This window comes from Athene noctua, chromosome 2 (assembly GCF_965140245.1).
Source record: "Athene noctua chromosome 2, bAthNoc1.hap1.1, whole genome shotgun sequence".
Classification (NCBI taxonomy): domain Eukaryota; kingdom Metazoa; phylum Chordata; class Aves; order Strigiformes; family Strigidae; genus Athene; species Athene noctua.
In genome coordinates, this window is record NC_134038.1 from 15,054,505 (window position 1) to 15,075,488 (window position 20,984).

Consider the following 20,984-nt stretch of genomic DNA (forward strand, 5'->3'; position numbering starts at 1 on the left):
CTACCAACTATCCCAAGCTCTGTGATGACCCAAGCGTTCCCCCTTTTGGGACTATCCATGCAGCCAGGCCAGAGGGCATCCCAGAAAATCAGGAAGTCAGGCAGCCTGACCAAAGTCATGGACCAGTGTTCTTAGATAGAAACACTCTTTAATCTGTATCTGGGCCTCATGGAACAGCCACAGTGTCCAGCAAAACTAATTATTAAGAAAAAACAAAAAAAAAACCAAAAAAAGAGAAATATCTGACAAAAGGCTGTCAAGTTTGGTAACATCATACCCACAGGCTTTCACACTGCTCTGTGATTGGCTGCCAGTTCTGACTCATCATGTCTACATCATCTCTGAATACCATCTTGGCCCACTTCCTTTGGGCAAGGAAGTTCTCATGTATAAATACAAACATTAAACATTTCTATGTATACATATATATAAAAACGGTATACAAGTATGTACAAATACGTATTTTAGCTGTATGTTAAAAACGTATCTATAGCTAAATTTAAATATGTACAGAAGTAGTACCTCTACACAGGTAGTCTGATATAGCCACTTTGTTGCCTATCTTTACATTTCAAGTTTTCATTTAAAAAAAAAAATTAAAAGGTTGGTTTGGGGTTTTTTTAAGTCTGGTCTAAGATCTTTTTGGTGTTTTTTGGGGACCCCACTATGGGAGAAGGCGCAAGGAGATGCACCTCAAAGCTTTGACTGAAACGGGGTTCCTATGCTCTCCCTTGAACACTTCCTAGGCTTCCTGACATCCCACCGGAAGAAAGATAAAGACAGATGATCAGTGAAAATTCCCAAGGACTACATGTGAAGCATAACGAGCATCTACCCACTTCTACTAACTGAAGCATTCAATTCCCATATTCTATGCCTATGACCATCCCCTGGTGAGATCAATTTCTCTCTTCTGTTGACCAGTCAATACTCCGTTATCCACAGCTTGCTTACAGTTACTTAGTCCTGAAGGATGACACTAGCTTCTAAAAGCTTTTCAGCCTTGGGAAGATAGTCTTTTCACCTTAAAAGAGAACATACAGAGTTTTGTTTTACCTGAACTTGGAGTGACAAGAAGCTTATATCCAGTGAATTGCCCTTTGGGGGCTTTCCAGGAGATCTGTACACTGTCAGGACCGACTACATTATATCTTAGTCTTGTTGGTGGGGCCACTGCAAGTGGGGAAGGAAAACAACATTTTAAATTCAAATAAAAAGCAACCACCAATTTTAAACAAACATAAACACATATAGGAAGACAACACAAAATTTTAATGGTAAAGGATGCAAGTTATTCAAAATGTCACATACATCAGTTTATTAGTTTGTAAAATGACATCCCCAGGTGCACTATTTCCCTCAGACATACCTTTTATTTATTTCTTTATAAAAACAAACTAACAACCTAACAGCAGAGGACAGAAAGACAAACAGTGTTAGATGTTAAGACTCTAGTTTAGCAGGCAAAGCTGGTAATAAAAATGCTCTTTGTTAATATATGGGAATTAAAATTTCTCTCCTTGCTTACACTGACAATATGCATTAGCTAGCCGCCTTTACCTCACATTACTGTGGGCGTTTCCCCACATTTAAGGTCATTCAGGGCCAAATTTTCAAAGCCTTGTAAAGACACAATAACCAAGAGGAAAGATAGGCATGCACAAGGCAGAAGGAACACCAGCTGCCCAATTTCCAAACCCGGCCTAAGCAGCACACAGACTTGCCCAGCTGCAAGCACTGCTTCGGTCTCATCAAGACTAGCAGGCATGCACGGGCTAGTCAAGATTTAAACAGGGGCAATCTGGATGGTAAGCAAATCTGGCTTCTATTTATATTGTGCCATCACCTAGGTTTCAAACAGAAGCAGCAGGTGAGATGAATAAAAGCATGAAATGACTGAGAAAGAGGTGAAGCCACGCACAGAGGAACAAACGGAAAACCTGCCCTACGTTGTTACTGCAGTATCAGCAACTTTGTGCACAGCTTTGTATCCCTCTGCTCAGGCAAACTCCACTGATGCTGGACAACACTCCACACAGCATTTCTGTTCTGCTTCAGGGAGCTAAATTCTTCACAGCAAACAACTGAAGCAGAGCTGCTAGTTGTGCACCCTGTGGTATCCAAGGCTGTCAATAATGAGAAATCTTCATACATTTGAACAGGGTTTGGCTCACTGATCTAGAGGGGAAGGCAGCCAGGGAATCTATCCAGAGGCTGAACAACAGAAAGGGTTAGAAAAGCTTAACAAACTCTCCCACCAACTTCATCCCTCCTCACCACCTCCACAGCTCCCTGAACTTTCTCTTCATTTTCCAAACCCTTGCTGTCCCTGCCACTACCACCCTTAAAGTTTCTGATAGTAAGTCTAAGAAATAAGGGAAAATATCTGAAGGGGGAAGTGGCAATTTCTTTTCCCCAGGGCCCAAGATAGCTCTTAACTGACTAGGCTCATGCCCTCAGTTTGTTGGTCCACTAGATCTAATAAACCAACAGTTCTCATGATATTTCTGAGATCTAAGGATTACAGCATATGGAGCATCTGAGTCAACAGGCTGAACGTGCTCGCCAACAGTCTCTGGCCTCTCCATTTGACCTGCTACAGTCAATGCAACTCTGGCACTAGCAGCAGCCAAAGACCTGTCCCAAACTGATTACTTTTTCCTACGTGCTTCTTTTTCCAGCAGCTTAGGGGAAGAAAGAAGAAGGAAAGAGTCAGGCTGTAGGGTTTTTGGGATGCACGGTGGTAGATTTTTCATGTCATCTACCAATACAAACATTTTGGGGCTTAGAAGTAAAAATCTGAAGGTTCAATACAAGAGATGTATTCCCTTGCATTCAGCCTCTCAATCCCTAAGGGACTATTTTGCGAGACCAAAGGCAGGTTCTGCAGTTCCAAGTCCCTCTATCTTGAGAGACTTCACACAGAAAACAGAAAAGAAAGTACATAAGCACCAAGAACAGCTTAGTAACACCTCCACATTCTCAAAGACTTCAAAAAACAAGCTCAAGAAGAGGGGCAAGGGGATAGAAACAGGAGGTATAACACCAATTCCACACACTCAAAACTGTTCACATTCACAGCACCAGGTTTTACACCCAAACAATGCATTTCTCCAGTTGCTGGGCACAGTCTTGTCAGACCTCGTCTTAAGACTGCTTGCTACCTCCCTAAGTTTAGAGAGAGGCTGGAAGCGAGAGTGTGTGCAGGAATCATTGCAAATACAAAATCAGTTCTTTGAAAATTTGGCCCTTGTACTGCAAAATGTTTTGCTGGGCAGGTTTCTGCAAGAACATTCAGCATGCTATAATTGTAATAAAATGACAGAGACTATGGCAAAAAGATTTGAAAGCCAAGCAGACTGTAGTTATGGATTACAGCTTTTAATTCATTCTCAAGATTCATTCTGTCTTCAAGCTATACATAAATCACAATTAATTGGGCTGAATGAACCAAGAGCGACAAATCATACCTAGAAATTCGCAAAATATGCATTCCTTTTATTATTTATTTTGTCTAACAAACAGTGAATAAACTTTTGAATAATGACAGTATGCAAGTGTAAAAATGCTGCATATTTTACCACGATTAAGTGGTAAATTTGTATGGGAATTAAGAGGCAGAGCAGAGATTAACAAAGTAAGACCAAAGATTGACAAAAAGTCGTGTCTTAGAATTTTAGAGTTCATTTGCTCTGCCATCTTCTTCCTTCCCTTGTCATTCCATTCCATTCCATCCTACTTTCAACACCAGTTTATGAAAGCACCTTCTAACAAAGAAGCATAGTTCTGGCCTAATCGCTATTAGCCATCACCAAACCAGGTAAATTTTGGTAGCCCCTAAAAAACAATCACAGATCTTACAAGCAAAGAAGGACACAATCACCAAGAGTTTTTCTGTTTACTACAGAGTTACGGTGTGCAAGACTAGAAAAGTTGTGCCAGAACAGTCTTTACATAACTAGTCAATTTTCACCAAGTACTTTTTGTATCAAAGGCGGCAGCGCGGGGGAACAGACATTCCCACACAGCAATTAACCATAAGGAAGAAAAGGATTATTCACCAGATCCTCAACTGTGTCTTAGTTGTGCAAAGACTAACATTCTGGCATAGAAAAGTAGATATAGCTAAGGAAGTTAAAAATCTAACACTTGAACAGACAACAAAATATTGATGGGAACTACTACACATTCACCAACCTGAAGAGGGTATCTTTATTTCTTTGGACCTTTATTGTCTGTGGAACAAAATCTCACTTCTTGCAGAAAGGGAAAAAAATTAATCCAAGCTGAGTCAGTTAACTGATAAAAATCAGTAGCTAGAGCTTGTTAAGTGGTTTTACAGGAATGAAAAAGTGAATGGCTGTCAGCAACATTAGAGCAGTCACCCAAAAGAAAACTACAGGCAAGTTCAAGGCTTTGGTTTATGCCACCAGATAAATTAGCACTCGAAATACATGACTCTTGTGGACAACTAGAGAAAGAGTGTTTTGAACTATTCTGTATCTTAATGGAAAGGAAAAATACCATAAATTGCATATGTGCAGGTCTCTAAGACATCCAGTAATCTAAGAGTGGATACTAACTAAACCTTGTGGCTTCCAATTTACTTTTGTCATAAGAAATGAACAAGTTAATATGCACTGCAATTACTTAGCAACTGCATTAGTAACACATGGAAATTGTTGCTACACAAAGAAGTTTCCGTCTTTAAATACAGAAGAATTCTTAAAACAAGTTACTTTATGAACAGACGGAACATTCTAAAGTATTTTTCTTGCCCACCACTATTTTTGCATCTATGTAAGAACATAAGTAGACAAAAACTGGATTTTTTTTGTTGCTATGGTTTAAATGCTGAATGAAGAATGAACAGCAGTGATGAAAGAATAATTGTAGAGTAAAAACTGAATGGCACTTTGTGGTTCATAAGGCATTCAGGCAATAAATGAGATAAAACCATGTAGCTCAACACAGATAACTCCTCAGTTGAAGGAATAAGTTGTAGCTTCAGGCATGTTGACTTCAGTCTCCCAAACATATTCTCTTTTCCAAGAAGTCACATTACACACCTTTACTTGAGCACCTTTGCCAAAGGAAGGAAACACAAGCTGGAACTAATACCAGCTCTTCCTACACCTTGGCAGAGTGTACGATTTCTTAAAACCGACAAACATACTGTTAGTGCTGTATTAAATTGTAAATAGTTATCAAGCTGCATGAAGTGTTTACTGCAAGGAGGGGGGGCAACCTTGAGAAAATAAAGGTTTTGAGAAACATCTTATTGCTTTAAGTGTAGCAGGAGGTATTTTTATTCCATGAACATGGAACAGAGACTTTGTATCACCTCATTCAATAACATGAGTCATTCTGAGCCAAGGCAATACTCCACTTAGCTTAGTATCACACTGCTGAGAGCATTCAGCAGCTGATGCTTGCTGAAAGAGCATTAAGAACAAGGGAGATACTGTTATTTATTCATCAAGTACACCAACTCTAGCTTTTGCTGGTGCAATGATTGTGGAAAAAACTCTGACCTTCATTTTATTAATAGTTTGAGAGTTTTCTGCCTTACATATGACCGATTAAATCAATGGGTGGTGTGGGTTTTTTTTAAAAAAACAAATTAAGGGAAGAGTATGGTTTTTCAAGATGAAGGAATCTTACAAAACTTTCTAGAGATGCATCTCAATCCCCAATCCTGTTTTGCAAATCTTAACCATATGTATTAGGACTGAAATACAGGGAGAGAGGACTAACCATATGCTTTGCTTTATTGGCTCATTAAGTCACAAACATTCTGGACCTCATTTCTGACCAGTATTGATATGTTGAATATTGGGAACATTTATTTCTTCATTCACCCCACATCGCCCACAAGAAATATTACTGCTTACATGTGTCCTTAAGTTCTGGGAGAGGCTTGTAAAACACTCGCAGATTCCCAAACATCCAAGATGGTAGGCTTTCCCAGCACTTGAGTGCCACGCAGACTGGACAGCACTGCCACTTGCATTTATCAGAATTTGGAAAGCCTCAGAGGTTGACACAACTCTCTGAATGTGCTCATGAATAATGCATTATGCAGGACTCTTTAGAAAGGACCCAGGATTAAATTCTGCTCCCAGTTACACCTCTGCAGTCTCATATCAAAGCAATCACATAAATACAAAGTTGAGAGAAACATTCTTCTTTAGAAATCATAAAAACTCATTGGCATTCTTCCTCCCTTCTTCCCCAAGCAATAGGATAAATTTTCTCTAGAAGTCAAACCACTGTCAATACAATCCAACAAGTATTTAAGACTAACTATCTCAGCAGTATCTTTTAATAGCCACAAAGGACATTTAAAGAAGAAGCTGCAGAAGTAGTCTGTGACATTTAACAGTGCAATTTAACTGTGCAATACTGTATGATGTAAGTGTTACAATAGCTACTGTTCCAACAAAGAAAAATATATATTCCATACAAGCCTAATATCATAGCTGGTCCGTCAAACTTACTTGATTATGTGGAGGACAGTCACAGCAATTTCTGATCAGTACTTTCATGTAAATAAGAGGGAAAAAAAAGTTCCATATAACTAATTTTGAGACACCTGATTGATGCTATTTGAGATACTAGGTTCAAAGAGCACACACGAACATGTAATTCTACTTCCCCCCTGAGAACAGCAGCAAAACTCCTGCTTCATTTCAGTAGTACTGGATCCACATCCTACTAAGATGGAAGCAACGCTTGCATTTGGAATAAGAAAGTCTATTTCTGCACATCAGAGTGAAAAGCTCCATCTCCTTATTTATGACTTACCTTGGCCCTCGGTGTCACTGATGAAGAAAGCTGTGACAGCTAAAAAAGCCAAGAAGAAATAGCTCTGTATCTCACAACGACAAAACATCTTCTTCCCCTCAATACACACAGTATCAGCAGGTCTGAAAACACATGGAACAAAAAGACTTACTAAGCCTGCAAAGGTAAGGCATCCACTTTAATGAAAAGTGTGGGCAAAATCTGGATTCCATTAAAAAAATTAGGAATTTGTCATTGACGTCAGCAAAGCCAAGATCTCATTCTGACGGAAGTTTTATAACCAAAATATATTTTACCTGAACCCCATTTGGGCCACTCAACAGTTATGAAATTTTGGCCCATTTAAAGAAAAAATTTATATTCTTTGCTAAGCATACATGAGCACTGGAAGCAGTTTGCTACGCATAACAAGGTAAAATAGGTATCTCTATACAATCCAGTGCTGCAAGCACTTTATCAAGATATCTGTGGTAGAGAAATCTGAAGCTCTCAGTAACAAAGTAGCACTAAAACTGTTACCTACTTTATATCCAGAAAGCATACAGAATGAGATGTTAAATGATGTATTCTGGGATTTGTAATAAAAAAGATAAGAACTGCCCTGAAAGCCTACCATAAAATAGCAAGTGTGTGTACTCAATCCCAGTGAAATAATCACTGATCAGTTCAACTGAGCAATTTTGCACATCAGTTGCCAAAAAAGGCAGGACTTTGTTCTGAGGAAACACAAGTCCTTGTCTCACTGTCCTCTACAGTCTACTCTACTTTTCCTTTTTCTGTCTTATTCAACTTATTCTGTGCTCTCTGTTATACTGTCTGGCACTTACAGTGACTAAAGCAGACACAGCTCAGAAAGCATGCAGGGTATCAGCTGAGTAACCACTAATGCTATTGGTAGGTAATACCATGTTCAAAAATATTTACTCTAACTTGACCAGTTAGCAACATTAACACTATAGTGCAGCACTATATGAACACTCAAGGTAGGCCTACGTGAACTAGCTGGGTTACAGGAAGCAATTCTGGTGCCAAAGAGCAAGTTTCAGAAGGGGTAATTTATCTGTCTACAGAAGCTAGGTTAAGAACAGTACAAATTATCTGAACCTGGCCTTTAACACTCACCAGCACAGTTATTCAACTGTATAGAAGCACCTCTGAAGATACATCAACATGTTCATATCATCATGCTTATAAACATTTATTTATCACTCAACTTTACACTAGTTTTAGTTGATTTTCTGGGCCAGGAAAGATTTTTTGCTGCCCTCTCCTATTAGTATTTTATGGGAGAATTAAATTAATATAATTAATAGTAAATTTCTTGCTGTCAACAAAGAGTCAGCATTTGAAGGTTTACTTTGGTAAATTATGGTTTACGTATTTCCATGTTGCAGGTCCTTCCCATTTACCTCCTGTGTCATTTTCTCTAATACTGCCAACATACCATCATTGAATTTGCCTTTCATGTTTTCATTGTCTTCTGAGAAATGCACAAAGTGGTTCAACCACCACTGAATATAAAAGGCAGACTGAAGTACCTCCAACCATTATTAAACAAACAAGAGGATAAGACCTACATCTCCTTCACTCTTCAAGTATTCACAGTTTGCCAGTTATCCCAGGACTTGATAGGTCTACTGTTGCAAATCCCAGTCATAAATGGTCGATATGCCACCTCGAAATGTATAGGGGCCTTAATCATAGTGAATTCCATCCCCACAGGAGGTTACCCAAGTTTTAGCCAGATTTCACACTAAAGCATATCTTTTGAATCCATCTCTCACATTATAAATCCCTCAAGACAGAAGCAAAGATCTAGATCTAATAACAAAGATATGCACCAGAAAGTTATGTAACTGCTTCACCCAGTTCTTGGGACACATCCTCCAGGTGGAATTCAGAAACCCAAGGAATGTGCCCAGGCTTTCCTGCTAGATACTTGAACACAAAAGAATCAGACACCCAAGGACTAGATCCAGACGAGTCAGCACAGTCAGCAGGCAGTTGCCTAGTGACAGGCAATAGGAAGAGTGAAGAGAGGTAAGTCTTAAACAGTCTGAAATCCACCTCTTGTGTATCTCACATTGGGTACTGATGCTTCTCCTCTCACTCAGGAATACAACCTGTGAGCAAGTAAACATAGACTCTTCAAAGAACAGCATACAAACTCACTCTTCAGTGCAATCACCGCTGACGATGTGCAGATTTCTTTCCGTGTAGTAATTCAAACATTAAAACACTCCCTCACAGTGGTGGCTCAATTCCCCATCTGCTAGATTTGATATAAACTCTCCTGCCAATTAAGAGCTATAAATACCGACAGGTAGCCCTGTGTACAAACACTCTCTACTGCTGCTTTTATAGAAATGCCACTGCGCAGAGAAGAAGATTTGGGATACAGACAACTGGTGCTGGCTAAACTAGGCACAAGTTCACCTCCACGCTTCAAGGTTCACTTAACTAGGGAAGGCAAGCACCAGTCCGCAGCCACCTTGTGGCTGACATCGTCTGAGAATAAAAAGAAATACCCTATTCCTCCTGCTTTTTTTATGTGTCGCCTTTTATTAACTATTTGGTAAAACAATTATCTAAGAGAACAGCCCCGGCAGCAGAGACCAAAGCCTCCAAGGCAAGAGCCCTGCCCGGGCGGTGAGCCCCGCTCGCGACGCCTGCACGGGCCTGGCAGCAGGGCACCTTCTCCCGAGGGAACCACCCGCCTCGGCCACCTCCCCGCCCGGGACAGGCGACACGCAGCTCGGCGCTCCGCGCCGCCGCGGCACAGCGCCGGCCCCCTTCCCCAAGGCAGGCAGCTGGCGCTGCCCTCCCGCGTGGGGCCCCGGGGGTTATTTCTGCCCTCTCGGTGGCTCGTTATGAAGCGCCGTGACCCTGCGTCCACCCGCTGCCTGGGAACGGCCACGTTTCTCGGGTCGGCGTCCCGCCGGGCGAAAGGACGAGCACGACCTGCCCCGGCACCGCCGCGGCCTCGAGGGAGCGACCGGGCCCGCCGCCATGGCCGCCGCCCCCACACGGGAAGGGCGGGAAGGCGGCAGAGGGGGCCGGCGGCGAGGCGGGGACGCGGGGCCGGCTCTCGCAGACCCGCCGGCGCGGCCGCGACCCTCCGGGCGCGCTCCGTCCGCCTCTGCACAGCCCCCGCGACACGGCTCCAGGCCGCCCTGAGGGGCCCGCGCCCCCCGCCTCCACTTCGGGGCGCTCCGCACCACCTGCGCCCACGGGCCTCCGGTCGGAAAGCGACACCCCGCCCCCCAGCCCCCCGAGGTTAAGAAAGGGACCGCGGCGAGCTCGTTGCCTCCGCCGAGCTGAGGCGAGGGACGAGCCCCGTGAGACCCCCGGGGCTGCCCGCCGGCAGGGAGCGGAGACCCGCCGCAGCGGGGGAGGCCCGCCTGCCCGGGCAGTCCCCCGCTGCTCCAACACCCTCCCGGCGCCGGGCGTGGGGGGCCGCGGCGAGGCGAACAGCCTTGGTGCGCCGCGGGACGGGCGGGAGGGAGCGAGGATGCACCGCGGGGGAACGCGAGCAGCAGCCAAACCCTCCGTTTTAAAGTGCGACTGGTTATTTTTAATTACGCTTCTTCTCAAAAGTAAGATTTTTCCAGGAGTTCCTAAGGGCTCCCCCGCCCCGCCCCAGGCTCACCACTTCCCGCGCCCCCATCTCCTCCCTCCCCCGGGGCTCCGCTCCGGCCGCCGCGGGGGTGGCCGGGCAGGTGGGTGGAAGCGGCCCGGTCCTGCCCCTGCCCCCAGCCCGGAGGGACACGCAGCGGCGCTCACACCGACCTGTGCGGGCATCGGCGGGGCAGCCGCCGGCGGGGCTGCGGCCGCTCGTTTTCACGCGGGGCTGCGGGTGTTGAGGCGGCTGCGGGACAGCCGCTTCCCTCCCCTCTGGCCGCTCTTCCCCTCGCTGCGGCGCATCTGATAAGGCGAAAGGGTAACGACGGGAGGCGGGCAATTATAGAGCCGAAGGTGGAAAGAAGGGGGGAGAAAAAAGAGGCATGAGCGATGTCGGAGATCCAACCCCCCGCCCCCGAGCCCGACCTCCGCGGCGGGGGCGCGGCCAGGTGCGCGGGGAGGCAGGGCTGGGGGCTCCGGGCAGGGGAGGGGGGGATTTCGGGCAGCGTTACATGGTGTAGGTGCTGTGCTTCTCCGTGTCCTCTTGCTTCTGATTTTGCTGCTTTTTAACTCATTTTCCTCTCTCCGAAGTTCCTCATTCACTTCGTTTGAAATGATTGAGAAGGTGCCTATTCCGCAGCACGGCTTGGAATGCAAGTATCCCCCAGTGCCGGGTATTGCGATGTGTGGATTAATGATTCATCGGGGAAATATTTATATTAAAGTGTTCCAGCACTTGTCTGGCTTAGTATAAACCTTGATTAAAAGCATCGTACAGATGTACATTTTTGCCGTATGCATAGACACTGCGATGGGGGCGTAAAATTGCAGAATCTAGATTCACATAGAAATATGAGTTACCCTATGGTATTCCCTACTGGATTTACAGTTAAGACTACTACTCACGAAGCTTGTGAGTCCGAGAATTTAGGACGTGAATGAAAATATTCATTACAACGTGCTTGGTCATCTGTATAAAATTACAAATTAAATCACTGGAGGACTTGCTGTTAAGAAACAACATACATAGGTGAAACAGAGACATGCATCCCTTTCTTAATATAAGTAGGGCTCCCTTCTAGGGAAGGGAAGGCAGTAAGTCTCAGAGAGATGACTTTGACTAACTCTGTAAAGTAGGACCTTATGTTGTTGAGGAGGATTCCCAGTCCTGCAAACTCTTGTTCAAATTCACAGTGCAGATAGCTTTCCACTAAAACTACAGAAGTGTTTGAGCTTTAAAGAAACTAAGTCCAGTTGTTTTCTATAGCAAAGGTTAAAAAGCGTTCCTAGATCTAAAAAACATCTTCCAGACCTAGGAGTCTGGGACATCCTTTTGTGTTATTCTACTGCACCAGCAGATGTGTGCAATGGCCAACACTTGTATGAAGCAAGAAGAAAGTAGTTTGCAAGATAATAATTCCTCTGAAGCAATAAGATGTGCAGTTCATTGATGCTAAATGTGATACATTTTGTACCTTTTCAGTCCCTAATTTATGTATTTAGCTAAACAATAATATCCTGAAAGCAAGGAAGCTGATGCATAGGTCTATTTGCTCTTGAAGACTCGGCAATGTAGAGACATAAATCAGCGTAATCCATGACTGCTTGCTGGTTCATGTGTTTCAGGGCAGGACAAGGAACAGCCTGCCAAAGGGAGAGTCTGGCTCCCTTTTTCTCTCTTTCTTTTTTTTAAATTTATTTTTTTCACGGATTTGTAATGTATGCAAAGTCCACGAGCACCATCCTGTGGCTGCATCTAGTCAGAGTACTGGGACTCGGAGAAAAAAGTTCTTGAGGATCCCACTGACCAGTAAATAGATTCTGAAACTCTGGAGCCTTCAAATGACTTTATAATTTAAATTTTAATCAATTTTAATTTTTTACATCAGAAATTAAAATAATATTTTAAGTTCATGTAAAGTGTGTGTTTTCAAAGGTAATTTGGCTGAGTTTATCAATATCAATTTATTTTCCTGATTTACAATGCTATTTTTTTACACTATTGGTCCACTTTTTTGAGTGAATCACACGTTGCCTTTAAGTTTTACCCAGCTTTCTCTGAAAAGCACCGTAGATGATCTTGCATAATTACAAGGAAGAGCTCATGTTGTTCAAAAGTTCAAGGTAAAAGTTAAAAGGTGAAGCTTCCTTGAAAGAGTCTGTATAATTTGAACATCTGGAAATACAGTAAGATCACAGTATAAACAATATTAATGTACAAATGATTTACCAAGGTTTCCTTCCATCAAAAAAAAATCCCATATTTTTGAGAATAAATTTGCTGAATGTGAATTGGCCACATGAATTTACCTTCCACAATTTTGAATTGACCAAGCCTCAGTGATTTCAAAAGAACAACGATGATTTACAGCCACCACTTTTTAAAAGCATTCACACCAACAAGATGTGGACCATCCTTTGCTTGGCTAATACAGATTCCACAAAACTTCTATAAATAGGATTACATCGGAATGATATTGAAAATACAGCTGGAAATAATTCCATTAACCCAACACAAAACCAGAATTAGTGCAGGCTGGTGAGCTCAAAGTGAGCTGGGCTGAATATCTAATGGTACGACTAAACCAAGTATAGATTGCCGAAAGCAGCATTTGTGGGAACCGAACAGAAACCAAAGTAACGGATGTTTTTGGTGGCTGTGGAGAAGAATTACACTGTAATTATCAATCCTCACCTTTTTTTAATATCTTCTGCTTTTTAGAATATACTTAAAATTTTTCTCTGACTTTTTTGATATACTAATGAATGCAATGTTAGTTGCTATGCCATTTTTTACGAGACTTGGGAAGTGAGAATATCAAGTTGGGGGGATATTTTTAAATTGCAAAAAATTTAAAACTAATCAGGTCTTGTATTATTCCATTACAGCAATTTTTTTAAAGGTGACTAGTGTTTTTATCTCCTAAACTAATATGTCCTACAAAGAGATGTACATTTTGAATGACCTCTCTCCCCCAGCACCCAAAAACTCCAGTCACATTCAAAGATTTTGACTATGGAACATCCATTTGCATGACTTGGACTAGTCCATAGGCCTAATAACATTTTGTAGATTTTTTTTTTCTATTAAAAGAACTAAAGAACACAAAGACAGAGGTAATACTTGAGGTAAAGCATAACTGACTTTTGCTTTACATTTTGTAATTATTATTAAATATAATGGTACATACAATGCTGTTTGAAAAGTGGTTTGCCAAGATCAGTCTGTCAACACTTGCAATAATTAAGTGATTTATGAAGTCATGTGCTGAGAGATCAGAGAAGGACTAAGGACTGTATTCTTCCCAAATTAAAAATAGAGAAAAAGTATTTTAATGAAAAATGTAATTGTGATACACCATCTCTGACATATTAGCCATGCCTACTTTTTAAAGTTTCTTGTCTTCATTAGTTAAGACAATTTCACAGTTATTTTGTGATATGAATATGCTTTGAAATTACTTCTGAGAAGGATAGCTATTTTATGTGAAATGTTTTTTTCTAGTGACTTTCTTTATGCTACAGCTATTTCTCTGATATCAACCCCACAAATGCGGCTTTTTAGAGCTCTGGTTTTAGGCAGGAACTGTCAGAGTAGTCCAGCTTTGCTTTGTTATAATTTGGCATGTCTGGTGAGTCGTTTTCATTTCCTTGAAGATTTCAGTGCTGTCAGCACTTTAGTGAGCTGCTGGGTTTATTCATCTGAAGATTATTACACATAATGAGGTAAGTGAAAGGGATACATAGGAAGCCATATTGATGCCATGGCCATTGAAGTGTAACTGTTCATGTTTAGGGTCGGTCCTGCTCCTCCAAACATGCAGGAAAGGGAGCAAAACTGGGCAAAGAGAGCATAGGGAGATGGAAGAACACAGCTATTTCTTAGTCATGTATTTTTCTGTTCATCTCTCAGTATGAGGGTTCCAGAAGGTAATGGGAAGAATGACAAGTTAAATGTTTCATAAAGTAAGTTTTTTTATTCTGCAGTAGAATCAGATCCCTTTAGATTTCTGAGGTGAGGTTCATCTATCCTGTGTTTACACTTTTGACATCTGAGCTAGTTGCTGAGCCCTTTTCTGGCCAGTGCTGAGGAACAGACATAGCTGTATGAGCCTGGAGACACAGCCAGGAGCTAAGCTCCCTCTTCTCAGCCTCTCACAGGTGTACCTTGTCCAGATTCATTTAGTGAGTTCAGCCACACCTTATAGTTCATGAGCAGCAAGGAGGCTGATTTCAGCCTGCTGAGAAACCAGAACCCCAGTTGCTAATTCCTGCACCCACAGCCTCCTCACAGCTGCAGTGAAAAGGCTGTCCACCAGAGAAGTGATGTTGCCCTCTCTGATATCTGCTCACGTGGTAGGAGCCCATCTTACCTCGCCGAACAGGGAAGACTGGTGTGCTCATTCTCCCTCATGCTGCAAGGAGAAGGAAGAGTTTCCTGGTCCACTGCTGAGCAATGTTCTGGACCCATGAGCATTACACAGGATCACAGAATCACTGGAAGGTATCTCTGGAGGACATCTAGTCCAACCCCAGCCTGTTCAAGGAGGGTCAGCTAGAGCAGGCTGGCCAGGGCCATGTCAAGTAGAGTTACGAGTATCTCCAAGAATAGACTCCATGACCTATCTGGGCAACCTGCTCCAGTGTTTGGCCACCTTCACAGTGGTAGGGGGAAAAAAAAAAAAAAAAGGTGTTTCCTTGTGTTCAGATGAAATTTAATGTGTTTTAATTTGTACCCATTGCCTTTCACCCTGTTCCTTGGTACAATGAAAAGAATCTGGCTCCCTTTTCTTCATTCCCTCCCATCAGGTATTTATCCATATAGTTAAGATTTCCCTGAGCCTTCTCTTCTCTAGACTGAACAGTCCCAGCTCTCTCAGCCTCTCCTCTTTATGAAAGATGCTCCAAGCCCTTAATCATCTTCATGGCCCTTCACTGGACTCAATCCAGTAAGTCCATGTCCCACTTGTACTGGGGAGCCCAGCACTTGACCCAGCATCCCGATTCAGCCTCACCAGGGCTGAGTAGAGGGGAAGAGTCACCTCCCTCAGCCTGCTGGCAGTGCTCTTCCCCATGCAGCCCAGGAGGCTGCTGGCCTTTGCTGCAAGGACACATTGCTGGCTCATGGTCACCCTGGTGTCCACCACCCCCAGGACCTTTCCTGTAGAGCTGCTTTCTAACCAGTTGGCCACCAGCATGCCCTGGTGCCTGGAGTTATTCCTCCCTAAGAGCAGGAGCTTGCACTTCCATTTGCTGAACTTCATGACATTCCTGTTTCACCATTTCTCCAGCCTGCTGAGGAAGCAGTAAATAGTAGCAGAACCCTCTTGTGTTTCAGTGACTTCTCCCAGTTCTTTGCTATCCGCAAACTTATTTGAGCTGCACTCTCCACCATTTACCAGTCCATTAATGAAGAGGTTAAACAGTATTGTCCTCAATCCCTGGGGTACATCTCTAGTGACTGGCCTCCAGTTGGACTTCATGCTGCTGATCACAACCCCTTGAGCCCAGCAATTCAGCCAGTTTTCAATCCACATCACTGTTCACTTACCTAGCCCGTGCTTCATCAGTGTGTCTATGAGGAAGTTATGGGAGAAAGTGTTAAGATAAACAACGCTGCAGTCAAAATGCAAAATCTGTAATCACTGCTCCCACTTGCTCCCAGACTGCATGCTGAAACTTCATCACCCATCCCGAGAGTGCTGCATTTGATAGGGAAATTTGATAGCTTCCTGGGAAGCTGTCAGCACAGAGGCAGGGTGCCCTGAGGAAAGAGGAAAGACCAGACTTTATGATGATCTACCAGCAGCTGGAAATAGCTAGGCACAAATATGGCATTGGACTGGCAAAAGTGAGCACAGATTTCTTTTCACTGGATTACACTGCAGTGCAGATTAAGTTGCAGCCCACCAATGATACAATATGAAACAGTGAGGGAAGGGTTCCCCCATTTTTCACTGAATAAGCAGAAGATTTACAGATTCTGGCTGTCTGTGCCAGAAGTAATTTTCTTTGGAATGAAATCCAGGCTGAAATGGATATTTAAACCCAGTAAGAGCTGGAAGCAATACCACGGTGGTCTCTGTAATATATACCTTGAGTAATGAATACAAGAGATGTCTGGAACAAGGAAGAATTTCTTTCCAAATAACATATATCTTGAACTATTACCTAAAAGAAGCAGAGCTTCTTGTCTGACTCCTACTGAGCTTCTTGGCTGAACTCCTACCCTATACACTCTGAACACTGTAATTACATTTCTCTGGTCTGCCTCAATCTACTTTTAGCACTTTTCTAGTACGCGTGGCCATGAGAGTAAAATGCTTGACATGAGGAACAAAGTTTGTTAAATGCTGTCTAATGATCTGGTTTTCCATCTTGTTGATTAATGCAAAACTGTGAATTTTTCAGTTTTTCTAGTGTGCATTTTTTAGAAAAGCATGTCCATTAGACTCTGAAAAATAATTATGGAATTGTCTCTTAGAATAATACCACATGACAACACACAGGGAGGTTTTTGCTGCTGAATAAGCACCCAAACAAAACTCTCCTTTAAGATAGCACTTTATATTGCTCTCAGATTTTACTCATCTAAACTCATTCCTTTGTTCAGTTTTAACCATCCTGATTCTCTTTACTGCTTTTCTTTTAAGGGATTTTAAGTGAATGACAAGATTCAGAGATGGGTGTTTTGTTTCCCTACAGTTTTAACCATTACAATTGGAATTTCAAGAGCAGACTTAGTTTTACAATATTTAAGCATATGTTAAACATATAAAGTTAGCTTTCCACAAATAAAATACTGAATAGACCTTAGCAGAAATTTTGTGGAAGAGAAATGGTACCATGATTTGTATTTGACAAAGCAAAACCTATTATTGTAAAAAATCATAGCCCATATTTCAGAGTAATTTTATACAAAATGTGAATGGATAAAACCAAGAGAAATATTAATATTTTGATTTGTTGCAAACAGCTCAATAAATCTCACTCAAATACTCACCAAAGAAATTCAGTATGTCTTCCATTTTTATATTTCAGGGGTGTTTAAGCAGTTGATAAAACCGTCAGCTGTTTATTCCAATAAACATCAATACTAAAAATCAATATACTGGAAAACTCACTTTATCAGGTACAAGAATTTACAGCAGTTTTAAACGTTTTCTTCCATTCTGAAGCAATAACAGAGGGGGGCAGTCTTGGACAAAAATCTCTTTTGTGTATTATCAAACTATCTTTCTAGCTTCTGAGGTTCCAAATTCAAATACTGTGTCTTCTAAAACACAACACTTCAGTAATGCCCATGCTTTGATCTACATTTAAGAGCCAAGAAATTGTCAGCTGTAAAGACTTGTATTACTCAGCCAAAACTAACTCATATGAAGCTCCCCTACAGAGAAGGTGGGATGGACTGCAGTGCTACTCAGCATTACTGCTAAGGTCGTAGAGTGGTACCTACAGTGCAAAAGTATATGTGACTGTCGTCAGTGAGCTGTCCCTAAGACTGAAATGGCTGTTTGCTGTCTCAAGATTTGCCAAGAATTTTAAGCTAAAGAGAAGAAAGAGGCAAAGTTTTGGTTCTGCTCTGCATGTGTCACAGAGCTAGTTCTCTGTGTTGCATATGCACCCAGAAAGTGCTTGGACACTTCCTATTGAACATGATATAAGTACCTTAAACATAAAGACAAAAATAACGGGAAATTACGCAGGAGGAAAGCAAGTGCATATACTAGCCTTAAACAAATAGCAGGCAGTAATTATGCTCCAAAACAGCTGATCTGATGACTTAAAGAACTATAGGGTATTGTTACAAAGAATGTGAAAGCTGTAAAAAGGAGAGGCAGTAGTCTACAACCACAACAAGCAGATAACATCTCAAAAGCTTTTGGGGTAACTTTTTTTTTTTTCTTTCCTCAGTCTCAACAGTCAGAGACTGTATTTTATGCTTGTACAAGTTTTTGCAGCATCTCAATCTTGTGCTGAACATCACCTCAATCCATGTTCTTCACAAAACCTGGGTAAAAATAGGACATTTGGCAACACTCCATCTGTGATGCTTTTGTCATTTTCCAGTATTTGGTCATTAAACTGCAGTGACTGACTTTTCATCTCAGGCTTTTTGACAAAGTACTGTAATCCGCATGCCATCTGTTTTTTGCTGTTTCCGTTAGATTATCACTGTTTGGGCCCTATTCTAATCTTTCAGTTACTGGTGTCATCCTTCATACATGCTAGTTTAAATGGTCTTGTAATATTGGCACTAATTATAGTAATGGTAGTAATGTTCTTTATTTTACAGTTCACAGAAAAAATCTTGTCCGTGGCCTGTTTAAATTAGCACAGTGTTTAAGGTAAATCAGATAAAAACAGGGCCCAGCAATCTTCAGAGAGAGTAGTGGAATAATAGATGTTCTTCATTATCTAGCACAAAAGAGATGCCTGTCCCAAGGTTTGCAGTCTTGGAAGAACAGCCCAAACCACTTGCTTTAGGCCACGGAGCATTTCACAATGATGATGATGATGATAATAATTCAGCATGTGGAAAGGAGTTACTGCTATTTGGTACATCAGCCAATCTGCCCCTTCAAGTATTAGCAGGGTTTGACTTGGAGAATCAGTCCTTAAAAACTGGAAGTTCCTAATGCTTTTGCACAGAGAAGCGAGCATGTGAGTCCTTGTAACAAACCATATGCTCGTATTGTTTCTGCATATGCTGGTTCATTAGAGCTAATATTAGCCTTTGTAAGAGACTGAGTATACAGACAATTAGACAGCAGATCAATTACATCAAAATGGATCATGACCCTATTCTAACCTGCTCAATTCTTTTTTCCCTGATGTCAGCCAGAGGAATAACTTGCCTCCCTGTCTCACATATAGCACAGGTAACTCTCCGTGGGGGAGTCAGACTATTCTTTGACTGATACTAATCTTTGGAAAGCTCCCTTTCTCATCTTCCCTGCTCTCCATCATTGTTCAGACTGCCAGCCTGGAAAGCTGAATAGGAGGAGAGTGGGGCTTTGGGGCAATGAACCTTCTTCAGTAAAATAATTTTTCACTGGCCCTAAGATATGCAAACTGTAGGAGTCTACAATGAGGACTTGAATCTGTGTAATGACAAAAGCAACTTGGCTGAGATTTGGCTGTATCCCATTAAAATCAAGAGCAAAACTCATTGGTAGGGAAGGGGGAGGATAGGATCAGCTTATTTCAAAGAGACCTGTAAGCACCTTTGAAATTCAGTGAGCTTTAGGCCCAACTCACACACAGCAGCTCTCCCTGAGCAGTTCTGCACCAGGTCATGCAGAACCATCCAGATCGCTGTCCATTAGCAGCTTCTGTACTGTGTCAGCCAAAGAGGATCAGGCAGTAATGATGCATTTTGTTACTGAAATCAACTGTAAACATAAAGGACATTTCCTAAAATTATGTTTCTGCCCTCCCCTACTGTCTGAAGTTCATTTTCTTTGCATTATATCTGATTATAGTTTTAAAAATTTGAGTAGTTATTGCCTGCACTTTAAAGAAAAAAGAAATAACAGGAAAAAGTGAAGAACAGTTTGGTTGCTCCAGTGTGCTACATTCTTCCTATATTTTATCTTTAAAAAAAAATTACATCCATGGCCTTTTGCCATGTTCAGAAAGTATTACAAGATAAGGCAAGTAATTTCAGATTGCTATGTACATTCTGTTAATTTTCAAAAATTTTCCTCATAAAACTTATATTTCATAGTATATAAAATTTTTTCAGCAGAGAAACACCATAAGAGTGCAGTGCCATGATTCATTTCTGGGTTCACAGGATTAGGTGAGAGCCTAGTGTGCCATACTTAAAGTTCCTGGACAAGACTTGGTGCCTTAATGATGCTGAATAGCCACCTTGTATATCAGTGGAACAGCATAATTCTGTATTGGTAGTAGTCACAATGGGCATCCTCTCTCTTTTTGTTGTCTTCTTTTTCTAGCATGATTTAGAGAATCATCATAGTCAAATCCATGCTTCTCACATTGAATAATATTTCTTATTAAACTAAGGCTCATTTGGTGGGCAAGTCCAGTTCAGATTTACAAAATAATTTCCTAAATGTGAGTTGTCTTTTACCTTTCTGCTGTTAAATTAACCTGCCAAAAAGAGGTCAGACTGTAATTTTGCTTCTACTCTTACAGTCAAGTGGCATTTTTGTACAGTTAATGGAATTATTGTTGATCTTCAAGCGAGTAGATAAAAGAGAAGCTCATCATAAATACTTATATTCACTATTGTCATTTGCCTAACTGCATTCTCAAAGATTTTTCAACACTATTTATTAAACTACTGTTAATTTTCTTCACTTGCTTGGTTAGCATGTAAAATTTATAGGGCTTTCTATGTGTGATTAATGTCAGTAATAGAATTACTGATGGAGGTAAAATTAAACATCTGAAGTCTTGATAATTCACAATCTTTTTACATGAGTGAAACCCACATTTTATGGTTGACATAGTTCAAAAGATGTTAACCCATATTTACTTGCAAATTCCCTTTTACATTATTTTACTAAAAATATTACACTAAC

General features: G+C 41.6%; 1 protein-coding gene across 1 annotated transcript in view; it reads right to left on the reverse strand.

Moving 5' to 3' along the window:
* COL14A1 (collagen type XIV alpha 1 chain) overlaps positions 1 to 10,709 on the reverse strand; it is a 128,827-nt gene extending 118,118 nt beyond the window's left edge. The window contains exons 1-3 of the mRNA XM_074898499.1: positions 10,597 to 10,709; positions 6,808 to 6,929; positions 1,057 to 1,173 (exon numbers count right to left, since the gene is read on the reverse strand). Coding sequence (XP_074754600.1) covers positions 1,057 to 1,173; positions 6,808 to 6,895 — 205 coding nt within the window. The 5' untranslated portion in view covers positions 6,896 to 6,929; positions 10,597 to 10,709. The remainder of the gene's footprint in view (positions 1 to 1,056; positions 1,174 to 6,807; positions 6,930 to 10,596) is intronic.
* Between the last annotated feature and the right edge of the window lie 10,275 nt (positions 10,710 to 20,984).